Raw genomic sequence first — 14,384 nt, 5'->3', positions numbered from 1 at the left:
TTTCCTCAGGGAGCAGTGTACCGCAGCTCCCAAAAAAAAAAAAAAAAATCTTGCTAGTAGTGAGAAAAACAAATGGAATACCACAGGGCAGATTAGAGAGCCCCCCTCTTTTTTTTTCTAATTAAGCAAGTGGCTTGTTTTGTATCCATTTTTACACATCAGGTCACCTTGTCAACAACAGTTACTCTGTGTACAAAAAAAAAAAAATCGTTAGGAACAAACGTGTAAGGAGTCAAGCTGTTTACTGTCACAAATAATGCTGGCTGTCATACTACTGTTGGGACAATCTGTTTATTGAAAGCAGTTTTGCTCTGGTACAAAAAGAACAAGTGTCTGGTAATGTTAACACTTGTTTTCAAACAAACCACATGTAGATTTTTCCTTGCTGTAACAAAAAGTCATTTTGCATGCTACTCTAAACTTAAAATTGTCATTGTATAAAATTTAAAATAATTTCAAGAGGTAACAGGCAGTTTTTTCCCCAAACTATTCTTTTTTTCCTATTTTGTTTACAAAAACAAAGGAGACGACAAGTGCGATTTCCAGGCTGTGGGAAAAGAAAACAATGTAGTCCCAAACTGTGTAGCAAAATTAGCATAAAACATTTTGCAAGTGCCAACAAATTATCTTTTTTTTTTTTGAGGTAAAAGCTGACCTACACGGGCGGAAAACACTTTTAGAACATCAAATGTATTAATACTAATTATGCCCGATGAATGAACAGCAATGAGTGGGAGTGCTGATTTAACTACATTACCTAAATAATGTCATAAAAAACAAAAGACGTTTTGTTTATTTTTTAACTTTGGTCATTCTCGTTGGATGTTCTGCAAGACCTTGACTGATTAAACTCATAAATACAGTTTGGATTAATGACGTACCGATGAGACCAAGGTTACGAATGGACTAATTCGTATTAGTTACGAGTAGACTAGAAAACGTGTCTGAATGATTTAAGAACCAGTTAGAAGTAAGTGTCGAGCAAAACAAAAGGAACTCCAAACATTGGAATGATGCTCAAACGCAAGCTGATGGCCTTGAATGCACATTTAAAAGTCACTATGCGGCCGTGTTGACTTACAACTTTTCAAACAAGTCTCAGGATTTCCCAAGCGAGTTGCTCTGCTACTCTTCACAATTGCCATTACTGGCATCACCAATTGTAGCTTCCAAACGCTCAGCTTGAATTCTGTCAGGAAAGAAGAGAAGACGCTCAAGTATTCAATGGCAGGAGCACCAGAGGCAGGGATTACATTTAGCAAAGATGAGAAATAAAAGATTCTGATCCAAATCTGACCTCTTTTTTGTCATTCGTTGCTGCTGCTGACTGAGACGTTGGTGTACTATATGAGAGGAGAGACGTTAGATCATCGCCGCTCTCTGACATCTACGGCTGTGGACTGCCATCATCTACTTGGAGTAGCCAAACATATCATATTTCTACTTACCTGTTACCATGTCTGGAGGCATTCTCAAAGAATTTTGCTTTTGAAGCAACACTAGGGAGGAAAGACGGAGAGAGAATACAGCAATGTTTGTTTTTGAAGAAACATACATAAAAATTTGCTTTCAGACTGTTTCCAAAGGACATGCCAGCTCACTCCATTCTATCTTAGTGTTCTTACATAAACGCCAAAATTTGAGTAAATCCCTTGTCCCATCATTTTCCACAAAACTTAATTCAAACTGTAAATCAACTTTCCAGACTTTGTTTTATCGGAAGAAACAGCACGTAAATAGATGGATTGTGGTTTAATATTTATTTTGTATATGCTTGATATTTTGAGGTGATTTATGAGTCACAAGGGAGGAATGACAAAACGGATCAAAATCTATTTGGTTTCGACGTGCTAAGCCATTCAAGGAATGCTTTACTTACTGCATTTAGACATTTTCAGCAGTGAAAAGTTTATATTTTGTCTATGATTTGATAACATCATTATTTTACACCTTTAAAAACGCATCAACTGGGTAACAACCAATCAGGGCTCGTGTGACGATTGCAAGTTGAGCTGTCACCTCCCCTAATTTTTCCAATTGAACAATTGAGCGCATTGTTCTCCAACGACCGTGAACTCAACTCGATCTGTCAAAGCAGATGGCGGCCACACACAGCCTTCTGTAAAAGGACATCTCCGATTCTGTTGCTCTCAAAAGGTGCCTTTAGTTGACTTATTTTGTGAGGTGGACATCTTTTTCACCGTGCACCTTTTTTCAAACTGCAATGGGATTATGTCTTTTATCGCTTAATTCAGAAAATATATAAAAGAAAGCAAAAATATTTGAACAGGTGAACAATAAATGTTACTATCAGTTTTGAAAATCGAGCAGGGCTCATATTTCTATAAAACATATTGGAGGGTTTTTTTGTCCATGGTGATACCTTTGGTGTGTGTGGAAGAGAAGCTAACATCACTAAACCCCAAATCTGATTTCAGATTTTAACATTTCACCCCCCCCATTCGATTTTAGGAGAACCAAATGATATTTTGTCATTTTCGGTAACAACTTTTTGTTTTCCCTCTTCGATACCAAACACGCTTTGAAATCGTCCCCCAACATTAGCTTGCACCCATTTCCTTTTGGAAAAAATGTCCCTTTTGTCAAAACACAATCCTAAATAAATTCACATCATAAAATGAGTCGTCAAACTAAATGGCTTGGCTGGTCCTTATGTCTGCTGCGAGCTCTCTCTCACGCTATTGAGTTGTACATGAGAGGGAAGGCAACCTCTGCAAAATATTTGCGGCTTGGAAACACATATCTCGGGTCAAACGTTTACAACTTGACGATAAATAATCAATACAAATGGGCACCATCTCTTTGGCAATTCACTCTGTGACTCCTTCCACTGGGCGCCTTTCTTGTCATATGATGTTGCTTTAAATGTGTTAGAGACTTAAAAATAAATAAATGACTCAAAGGGGGGTGTAAAAGTCCCCAAGCACAGGATTAGCAATACTGACTGTGCGCAGGCATGTCGTGAGCAGGGAAGCATTTTGACACTAAAAGGAATTTTTAAAAAGGTGACAAAATTCTGCCATCTCGCTCTCAGGCATCGAAGAAGGCAATAACGTGAGGGGGTTTCTTACTAGGATGCGGCGGATCCTTCGTTGCTCTGCAGTTTTAGAGACGGTTGCCTGGAGGGGGGCTCCGGAGGCCTCACCGGGGGTCTGCAAATGGCGTGCATTCTGGCTGTTCTGCTCAGACCATCACAATCTCCTGGAAAAGCAGTAGGTACAATTCTTAAATACTTCCTTAAGCGGTGATTTTTTGCACAAGATTCCACATAGGCGAGCGTACCTTTAGGAAGAGGTTTTCTGCCTTGGAATGAAGGTACTCGACTGACGGGGACTCCAGGCTCTCCGTTTGGCAGTGAAGACGATTCTACTTTACTGCAATCAAAGTCCGCTCTACTGGTGAGTGCTCTGTAGAGCGGCGGTTGCTTGCGAGGAGGTTCTCGAGGAACGAGCGGAGCAGAGTTGGAAGATTTGGTCCTCTGCAGGGGAACGGGGCTCGCCGAGACGTCGCCTTCCACCGCAGAGTCGCCACTCTGGCCATCTGTTACACAGCGGTGAAATGACAGTAAGAATGGTCATAAAGTCTTTACGGGATGTTCAGCCCAAATGACTACTAGAGGGTTGCAAAATTACAGGAAGGTGAAAAGTTTCCATGGGAATTTATGGGAATAAACGGGAATAAACTAGGAATGTGCAAAATTGAAGGTTGGCTTAATAAGGTACTTAAATATGATTGGGGAAATATATTTTGGTATAATCTTGACTAAAACAACCATCTTTCACTGAAGCATGAAAGAGTTTAGCAAGAATGTAGAGGTTAGTCTTGCCAAGGATTTTTTTGTTTTTCGCATGTTGAAAGGGACTTTGTGGGATGGTGATGGGGCTTTTTCATTAACATTTTGAATGGCATTTTCTAGTCTTGAATTGGGAGGGGTGCATTTTTGTCAATCTTTAGGGTTAGGTCATAGGAATGAGAAAAATGTCATTCCTGCCGTATGAAAGGATACTTCAAAAATTTTTACAACCTGACAAAGTTATACAAGAGGTTGAACTGTCTGAAAAATGACATGATTTTGAATAACTCACTGATGACTAACCAGGGTTTACAATATAGGTCAATAAACTAAGACATAATAGCTGCATTTGTTAGACAGACTAAATACACATTTTCTGCCCCTTAAAAGTGTGTCAACAAAGTGAGCCCCCCACGAGTGTGTTTTGGTGCAACGTTTTGAGAAATGTGTCCAAACATGACAAAGTAATGACATGACGGGATAATGATAATGATGAAGATAGCAGGGTGATAATTACTCTCTGTGTGCTGCGGCTGGAGGAAGTGCTCGTGACTCAGAGCCGGATAAAGACGAGGGGGCCGCTTGGAGATAGTGATGGGTTGCCGCCTTCTCGGAGTGATGCGAGGAGGAGGGACGGGCGGGGCGTTGTTGTCCTCTGGCATTTGACTGAAAATCTGTGAGCGCGGCAAAACTTGCAATGAGTAACTCTTATCCCCGCTTCACATTATACAACTTGGAAAGCTGCAACATTAATGATAACACCAGAAAAGCAAAAAAAACCACTTCCTCGAGGCAACATCCTGGCTTCAGAAACGTGCACCTTTTTGTATTCCTCGATCAGAATCTCCACAACAATATTTTGGAACTTGATATCCAACATGGCCGCCACCGTCTCCTCTTTTGCTCTCATGAGTGTGGGTCCGTAGATCACAGCCATGTTTGAAGGCGTCATGAGGTTGTCGTTGCTGTGACTGCACACGCTGATGATATGGATCACACGTTTGAAGTGAAAAATTAACTGTGACAATTTCGATATTAGCATGCAGGAGTACAAAACGTGCCGGCACTTACACGACCAAGTGTTTGAGAAGCAGCTCCAGCATCTCCCGATTTCTCTCAGGTAATTTGTAGATAAGCGAGTGAATTTCGCTCAGTCGGAAGTCCAGACTGTCTGATTCTAAAATAACAAAGGATATGGACAAATTAGCCAGCGTTTTTATAGGCCATATTTTGAATCCAAAATATTACACAGGCTTCCTAAAGCAACCAGAACATGTTCTGAAAAGTTGAATGGTGCATCCAATAGAGCTGCTACTGAAAAGAATTGTGTAAAACTGCGGGACGTCTATAAAACGCAAAAGAAATAACATTACAACCAATAAAACAAGGTTGAGTTCAAGTGAGGAAGAGTCTTTTGAAGGAAACCAAAACCATCCTTTGTCTTGAGGATCTCCCAGTGGGACATCTGGCTAGAATGAAAGACTTCTGCTGTTAAAATCACTTTTATGATGTTGACTAACGTGACTCAGATTTCCTTTTTCCCCCCTCTTAAACCGATCAGCTGTCCTACAGCTGAACTTATAGCCAATCCGTTCGTATGCAAGGAAAGATATGGATATAAAAGAATTCGCTTATATTCTTACTTTGTGAACAGGGGAGGAGATAAAATAGCCTTCCTTAAAGTATCGCCGCAAGGTGGAAGCACAGAATAGTCCCAAATGTCTTGGCAAGATGACGTTTCAATGAAAACCTACATGATGATGTTAGGAGTGGGACCGAGACTTGGGTTCATAGTGTGTAAGAGTAGTTCAGATCCTAAACTGAATTCCCCGGGTCTTAAGTAAGGGTCTGTGCCTTACTTGCAGCTAGCACGAGGTTTCGGTGCAGATCGTAGGTCATCAGAGGTTCAGGGAGACTTCTGCGAAGATATAAAAGCACTTGTAAAACACTCGACATTAACCGCATGGCAAAGACCTGCACTCCGTGATTTACTACCACAGTTGAAAACAGTCAGAAAAACGTGCATAAATCCAGAACTGCAAATAAAAAATAAAAAAAATAAAAAAAAGATACATCATTTTTTTATTTAGAGTTACATCTCATCAGACATGCCTTAGATAGAACTTCATGGCACTGGTGATAGTTTTAATGTCCCAGTCGCCACAGTGCAAGTCCACATCTCCTGAGTTTGCTGGAGCTGCAAAAGAGCACAAAGCAGGAGATGAGGTGTTAGAGAAATTAATGGTGTGTTACTCTAGATACATGATAGGTATAACACCATCCAGTGTCAAGGACAGGTATTTTGTCAAAGTAGGAAAAGTGTGAACAACCGTGATTATCGCTTGGAGATTTGGGGCCTTTTATAATGGGTGATAAGTGACCCCAAAAGTTTCTCTGCCATCGCAGCAAATGAGGCCCTACTCATTCATTCTTGGTAACATATTCGATTCCATTCATGAGTCTGTTTAATCAAATCTCAATATTGACTTTTTTTTTTCCTGCATGAGAGAATACCAAGCAATTATATTTGCCAGATGCTTGGCAAAAAAGCAGAGCATAAGAACACATGAAATAGCACCGCCACACATGCATCACATCTGCTTCTCTGGTACTTTATAAATTGCAATTTGTCAAGGCAGTGCCCCGCTGAGTTTGTGCCCCTGCCCTGGGACTCGGTGGTGAACACTCTATTCAGTTTCTACGCTGCAAAAAAACCCAATTGTGTTGTACAGTCAGACATGCGAAGTGCATCGAGCGCAAGTGTGACCGGGCGGCAAATCGGCTTTACGGGGTTCTTTTCTTACCAAAGAAGGCATTTAGGAGTTTCTGCACTTGGATGTTGCTGCCAACTGTTCGGTACACACCCTCTTGTTTGACTCCTGCAAAATGAGGGAGGGAAAGAGTGTGTGTTTGGTCTGACAAAAAAGATAAATGGAAACGTACCACATGCTTGTCCACAAAGTGCTTACATAGCTGGACAGATGGTCTCCCTCATTTAGAAATGTGGCATTTAACTACTTCGCCTGGTCTCAAACAATGGGCCATGCTAAATTCCTGTAAAATGATTAATCTGAAAACATATGTGACTTATTGATCTGCCTTCAAATGCCAATAAATTATTTACTTAAGTGAACACAATAACAGCAGCTCGGTGGACTTAGTGGTTAGCACATCTGCCTCGCAGTTCTGAGTGATGTTCAGTTGAGAAAGATGAACTGACTGATGCTAGGTTGCAGTTCTAAGACACTGCACAAGCGCGCCCCCTGGCTGTGATCTGCAGTAAGAGCTAATACGTAGTGGCGGCGCTGCTATGAATAATGATACAAATATAAATATCCGAAAAAGGATTTAGGTTTCTGACACTGCCAGGACACACGTTACAGCTGAGGTAAAAGATATTTCAGTTGCTTAACCAGTGCAGAATAAATCCAAACAAAAGGTGAGTATGTGATATGGTGGCACACCTTTTTCTTCCACATAATTGATGCACTTCCGCACAAACTTGAATCCAATTTCATTGAGTTCCACTGTTGGAAGAAGAAAGGCCGAATCAAATGAGCAGATGAGTCAACTTTGATCAACTGCCACTCAGCATAATGATAGCCCACTTACTTTCGGCTTGCTTGTGAATTGGGGAGTGATAAATCTGAAATGGGGAAAAATGACAGATCAGATAAGAGATTGGACAAAAATTATGAAATGGCGTTTCAGGGAAAAGAGCATTATCGGTCAGATGTCATTCTAATACTTTGTTTGGGAAAGAAACTGAGTGATTCTCACTGATGAATGTCAATAACCTTTCATCATTGTGATGATATTAAATATTTAAAAACAGCAAAATAATGTCTGCTGTAATTGGAGTCTTTTGCAGACTAAGTGTGCTGAGAAACCCTTGAACTGTAAAACTGACGATTGACTGAATATTTGGGGAAGTTACACAGGAAAAATGCATCCTAAAACTTCTCCTTTTCGTCTTTTGCTCATCTCGTGACAAGAACTGTTTACTTGTCTACAGCTCAGGAGGTCCCGGCACAGTACACACCATTGCGGAGTTTCATTTTTGGCGCAGTAACAACGGGAATCAAACACTCGATTTGTTTCCACTTAAGAGATATAAAAAGTCCCATTGTGTGGCTTGGTCTACATTTTAGGACATTTAAAAGGAACCAGGTGTCACTCTGACATGATTACTGACAAATAATTAAGAAATTACCACTTTTTTTTTTTTCTGCTCCACTTTGGGTTGTTTTTTTTAAGCCCAAAGTTCATTGAAGTGACAAATACACTTTGGTGTAGTTTCATTCAAGCGATAAACTGGTTCAATCATTTGAAAATTGTACTGTAGATGTAGAATAGAACTGTAGAATAGAATTGTAATGCAACTGTGTGTTGCATGTGTGTCTCTAAGGGGTGCGGCGTCATCAGCTGGAGTTGGTTGACCTGTACGTGAGGCTCTGGGTGTGAGCTACGGTCGACAGCAGCAAATAAATAAGTCAAGGAATCACTGAATTTATAAGGTATATTAAAAAGAGCTTCCAAATGGACTAAGGAGAAAAAACATTGTTGGCGGGAGACTCACTTGTCAACCCGCTTCACCTCCTATTTTATTGACTAAAGAGTCCAGTTGCACCAAATATTTCCGAGAGGATTAACCCAAGATGAGAGAAAAGTCAACTCACAGGCTCTTTTCCATCCATGGACTCCATCCACAACTTCCTGTCTCCCTCGGAAAGAGCCTGGAATGTGACGGGCGTGTTTCTATGGAAACAGTCACAAATGCCATAAAAGAGGAAAGGTTGATTAATTGATTTAGTTAAAAAAAGCATTGCCTGACTGCATTTCTTTAAGCTTGTTAAAAACACTGGAGCATGGGTATGTGTCAAATATGATGTGAATGAAACTTTTGATTTTGTCATCGGCGACATATCCAGATACATCTTGATTCATCACGCAATATAACAGAAAGAGCGTCCAATCAAAGAAAAAGTCATAAAGAGCGAGTCGCCAGGCTGAGTTTCTTTGCAAAGACATGACTGCCACCTTCAGTCTATCACACAAGTTGAGATCTCATTACATTGTGAACATGGCTCTAATTAGTTGCCCAACAACACAGACAGCCATTCATGCATCATTCAAAAGCTGTTCAAACATTCAGAATCACGTCGACAACAAGCAAGCGTCTCAGCCGACTCCAAGCCATGTGTTAAAAATGCAATTTGTCAGGAGATAAATATGAGCTTGACGCGTTCCTCTTCCTTTGCGAGCGCCGTTTTTTTTTCTTTCCCCCCAGCCATCTGTTCCTGACGCTTTGGGAATGTTGGGCTACGGTCCATTTCACCCTGGCTGCTTGTCCTTGGCAAACCACCTGTTCACCTCGACCCTTCGCCTGTTTACCCCGCGAGGCTCATCTCGCACACCTTCACATTTGCCTCACTCACCTCTCGTTGACTTCCACGTCAAAACAAAAGCGCTTGTCTATGGAATCAGTCTTCCGGCGGACACAAGACTTCAGGGTCAGCTGCGTGGGTCCCTGAAGAAGATAATCATTCAAATATGGTCACACACCGGTTCTTTATTCAAAAATGTACGGTAAGGATGCTTTATTGTGACACCTGCTTCGTAGTGGGTTTCTGTTCACAAGGAACCATGACTAGCGTTCTTCCCTCCGTGTGATACTTGCAGTAGTATTTAACCCACGTCACACCCAGAGCCCCTGTTGGGATGGAAACAAAACACAACACACCTCATCCGCAAGTGTAGGAGAGGTAATTTAAACAAGCTTGTACAAGTATCTTGCTCCTGTGTAAACACCGACACCACTTACACTTCTCCTGACAATAGAGATAGCCTGCCATGGGCAGCCAACTGGGCCTTTTGCAGAACTGCGATGAGTGTTTCATACGCTTCATGAGGACCTCCATCTCCTCGCGAGTGCTTTCGTAGTGGTTCCTCGTCTGCGGGCACAAGCACGGAGCTTGAGGGGATTCTGATTAAAGCTGGATTTGTTCTCAGTGTCGAGCACTTGATTTTTACATGTGAGTTTCCATTTTTGGAAAAACAGATTTGTTTGCAAACGGTGCAGTCGCATCAACAGCTGTCAGACTCGTTGAGCCACGAGAAAGTAACCAGAAATCGTCTAACTTCAACCATGTGGTGGAAAATCCAACTCAAGTCGTATTTGTTGTTAAGGACGTCCCACTTACATTCTGCAGGCTGAGCTGCAGCTCTTGCTTGTAGGGCATGAAGTCCTGCGTCATCTCCACCGTGAGGTTGTTGAGGGTCAAAACGCTGTGGAGAAACGCCAGTACCTGCGCAACAAAACCACAATCTATAAATTCTCACTGTTTTTGGACATTTGTAAAATTGTGTGTGCGTGTGACTCCTTACAGGCTCCACCACGTCAAATTTCTTCCTATCTTGAACCTGGTGGATTTGGTAAACATACTCCACAGAGGACTCATAGAAGTTGACCCGCTCTTTACACAAGATCTCATCAGCCTGCGTGGTGGGAAAACGAGAAGTGAAGCCACACAAGCGTCGCTCTCGTGACGACAAATATCACACCGACCTCTTGAAGTTGACTGTCCTTCTTCTTAGCAGAAAGATTCAGGTGCTTGTCCAGCTGGGAGTAGTATTTCTCACCTTCCTTCTCAAATTTTTTCCTCTTTTCCTATTGTGCATGACATTATTACATATTAGATGATAAAAGGTGGTTGTGTAAAATTGCTTTCAAATTCGTAGCAACAGTCTTGATTGGCTTATGTGAGACATTTGCGTGAAGATTTTAATGGGGGGGTATGCGTGACTACTTTTGTTATGTTGCCACACACATCACTAATGAATGGGGAAGTAGCTGATGGCATCCTGTTTGGCATGAAGAAGGGTTGTACGTAAGCATGCTGTGTAAGCGTTTGACATCAAGCCGCAACAGAAGACAATGCAACACTCACTTTTGTTAAACCTATTTGCTCCTTTCTGAACTTCTCCAGAGGCTTGATGAGCAGATCTGACGCATTCTGAACCTGAACACCAAAACCACAGCACAGTATTACTTTGTATTTGTGAAACACAGTCGACGTTTGGCAATACAATTTCCAAACTATTGTTTTGTGCTCATGTTTTTGTTTGCTCCTGCAACTGCCGCATTGTTTTCAGCACACGTGTGACGTCAATTTTGAAATGATGGCCAGACAAGCCAGTCAAACAGGTTCCCCTTCTATCATAAAAATACCATAGCATGACAAGTGAAAAAGGGAAACATCCAGTTGGCAGTGAGTCAGAGCCGGAGAAAAAGGCAATGAAAATGAACATTAATGTGTTGATCCATATCTCGCAAAACTCCAATAGGATGCGGCGTGCGCGTGGAGGAAGTTGATAACCCACCAGCATCATCCTGTCATGCTCCGCTTCCTGCAAGAGTCCCGCAAACTCCTGGAACGATTGAGCTGAGGATGAAAGGTCGCACAACACTTTAATATACAAATATGAAATTTAATTTAAAACAACATTGTGAACAAAACCTCACTTCCTGATGCAGATGATGATTTACCAATGTGTCAAATGGCAGCGGTGTAGATTTTCTTTGATTTGAGTATTGGTGGCTGGTATCGGCAGCCTCCGCGAGTATCCAAGATTTAAAAATAAGGCCGGTACGAGCCGGGTACCAATACCTGGTATACGTGCCCATCCATACTTTATATAATAAATATAAGTTCAGTGAGGCAGACTTATATGTATTACGTACCAATGTTAATCTCATCATCGGTCAGGGAGTCACCAATAAAGTCGAACTGGAAGCCACTGAGAGTCTGGGAGAGCTTCTGCACAGCCAGAGAATAACCTAAGAAAATATACACAAAGCATTTGGAAAAAAAGAAAAATCAATCCATCCATTTTTATAATGCATTTGCTTATTAGGACCAACGCTCTCTTTTATTATTATTTTTTTTGTATTCTGCTGAAGGAAAAAGGTTAAAGGTTTTTATTTTTGCCCTGGTTGGAAAAGTCAGCAGGAGCTACTATGTGGCCCACGACGTCTGGTTTCCATTATCTAAACAAACCCTGGTCTGGTAAATCAATACTGCAAGACATTTTTTGGCCTTGGGATCCAGTAGTACATTCACAATATCCCTCGAATCTTCCGTGCTTTTAACCATTTGTGCTCCATCCGTTTGCGTGCCATGAATATTAAGCGTAGTGCACGTGCAGTTTGAGCTTGGGCACAGTTGTCAGCACGAAAGTCAACATTAACATTGGTGCATTCAACAAAAAGACATTCAGTTTATGCCCAGACGTGTGCCAACACCAACAACAATGCCGCTATTTGTGAGTCCAGGCTACAAAATGGGATCTTGGCGAGTAAAACAAAATAAATAGTGTGCCCTCAGGGTGCAACGTTGACCCAAATGTAGCCATGAACTAACTGTAAGCTTGTGGTTATGTGGATGTGTTCTACACAGTAAACTGGACTTGATGCACTCTGGCAGAGTGGGAAAGCAACATTTGTGCGTACTAAATATCAGAGGTAGGGGGACGATTTGAATTTTAAGCTGCTGCCAAATTTGTGACTACCAGGTGTGGTTTGTGTAATGACCAATGACGGACCATGCATTTTGTACCTAAGCCCTCAGTGGAACTTAGCTAATTTTTTTCACCTTTTAATACCACCACTAAAATAACACGACCACAGAATCATCAACATAATACAAAAAAACACTATCATAAATTTGGCAACTTTTTGCTGTAATCAACCAATCAAATTACATAATAATGATGACGTCATCAAGGCCAGACTCAGCCCCTGTGAGGATGATTTTTAAATTTTATTAATTGAACAAACAACCCCCTTTGGTAATATGACATTAATTAATTACATTTGTCAGTTTTAAAGATTGTGAAGATCTTGGCAGCAAGGAGAGGCTGAATTATGGTTGGATCAAACATATTGATGGAAGACGTACAACCCAGAGAATAAACTACAAATGAAGGTCGACAATTGTCTTCAGACAATTTCATTTCAGAAATGCCAGAATGTAGGTCGTTAAAATCAGCATAAAAGGCTTTGAATGGGAAGATTGAATGACTCAACTTGCCTTAGGACTTGCTTGACCCAAGTCATGACTTGCTAGAAATCTAGTGTGGACTCAGCTTGACTTACTTGTTTTGCTGCAGTAACTCGGGACTTTCTTGAAACTAGATTTTAAGACTTGAGACTATTTAAACGTGCAAAACGTAAATTTACTACCACCTCTGTTTGTGTTTTGTTGTGGTCATAGGGGAGCGCCTCCCAAATATGGCTCTCGCGCCATAGCAACGCATCCAGCAACTGCAATGAATTGCAAAATCACAAATAAAGCATGCTTACCTTTAATTGTGTTTATCACATTGTTGCCATCTTTTATCAACTCTTTAAGGAATTTGCTGGTTCGGTCCAGCTCCAGTTCGTAGCATTTGAGTGTTTCCCTGAAGTCAGGACTGTCCGAATAGCAGTCGCTAAACTCCAGAGGAGGATGCCCCATCTTGTTTGTAGTCTCTCGAACAAAAAAAAAAAAGATAACGGAGATAGTAAATTTGGTTTTTCAAACAGCTCTCAGCTCGCTTACTACTAATACACGCCACTCATTGCTGCCTAGCTGGAGCAACCATGTTGCCCGTGGGAGCCTTCAATGGCCGCTGGTCACTTCCAAAGCCGAAAGGAAAAAAACTGACGTGTTGTGAAGATTCCCTCCTCACTTTTCCGTAACTGTCAGTGTCTTTCCAGCGTTTAATTGTGCGAAGCTTTACCTTAGCCACTTTTCCTGTGTTGTGATGTCGCTATCAGAAGAGCGGCTAGTTTCATTTTGGACACGTCCCATTCCAAAATGATGTGTATTTTCGTGAGTCGTATTTAGTATTCTAATTTACCCTCAAACTCTTGTAGAGTTCCCGTAACATGTAAATATATACTTAAATGAACAATTGAATATTCGAGGTAATGTCATTTGTTTATTGTCTTTATTATTTAACGCCAATTAATAGTACAACTACAACCCTACGTAGAGACGAAATGGAACGCTGCCATTCACGCCTGTGACTTAAAAAAGAAAAACTCAACGTTGTCTTTTTTTTTTTTACACTGCCTTAAAGAGGCTGCTGCAAAACGAATGGCAATCTTACGATATAACAAAATTAAACTGTTTAATAACTGTTGGACAATAGGCTTCTCTGGTTTATGAAAATGCATCGCTCGTAACACGGGGGCTGCGAGTAAATGAATGCAAGCGGAGATAAAATAAATTATTTTAACAATGATGCACACGTCACAAATCTTACAAAACAAAAATGGTATCCCGACAAAATGCTTATTTGTTTGCCCATTTGATACAAAAATGATACTCATGATGAGTTTTGATCAATTGCAATGACCAAGATTTACCACTAGATGTCCGCCTTCAAACTGAACAAAATTGGAGGAAATTCATTAATTGAATTATTTAAGTGCAGCATTTTTATTTTTTAATATTAAGCGCATATCAAAAACAGGACATACTTAATAATTTGGAACATAATTAATTAGATTGTGCAGGTGTAA

General features: G+C 40.9%; 1 protein-coding gene across 1 annotated transcript; it reads right to left on the bottom strand.

Annotated features, from left to right (window-relative positions):
* Nucleotides 1–272: 272 nt before the first annotated feature.
* On the bottom strand, nt 273–13,680 carry ophn1 (oligophrenin 1). Its single transcript, XM_088399036.1, has 24 exons — nt 13,179–13,680; nt 11,559–11,654; nt 11,198–11,259; nt 10,765–10,836; nt 10,383–10,484; nt 10,202–10,312; nt 10,018–10,122; nt 9,639–9,768; nt 9,427–9,527; nt 9,253–9,344; nt 8,494–8,572; nt 7,427–7,460; nt 7,279–7,341; nt 6,619–6,693; nt 5,927–6,011; nt 5,674–5,732; nt 4,886–4,991; nt 4,635–4,794; nt 4,332–4,488; nt 3,304–3,561; nt 3,093–3,222; nt 1,449–1,499; nt 1,298–1,343; nt 273–1,189 (listed from the first exon to the last, which is right to left on the bottom strand). Exons 1-24 carry the CDS (start codon nt 13,330–13,332, stop codon nt 1,178–1,180), a joined length of 2,340 nt encoding a protein of 779 aa, XP_088255162.1. The 5' UTR covers nt 13,333–13,680; the 3' UTR covers nt 273–1,177.
* Nucleotides 13,681–14,384: the final 704 nt, after the last annotated feature.

The sequence above is a fragment of the Syngnathus floridae genome, chromosome 15 (genome assembly GCF_059516105.1).
Source record: "Syngnathus floridae isolate MCC-2025c chromosome 15, RoL_Sflo_1.0, whole genome shotgun sequence".
NCBI classification, from domain to species: Eukaryota; Metazoa; Chordata; class Actinopteri; order Syngnathiformes; family Syngnathidae; genus Syngnathus; species Syngnathus floridae.
This window is presented reverse-complemented; position numbering and strand designations above follow the sequence as displayed.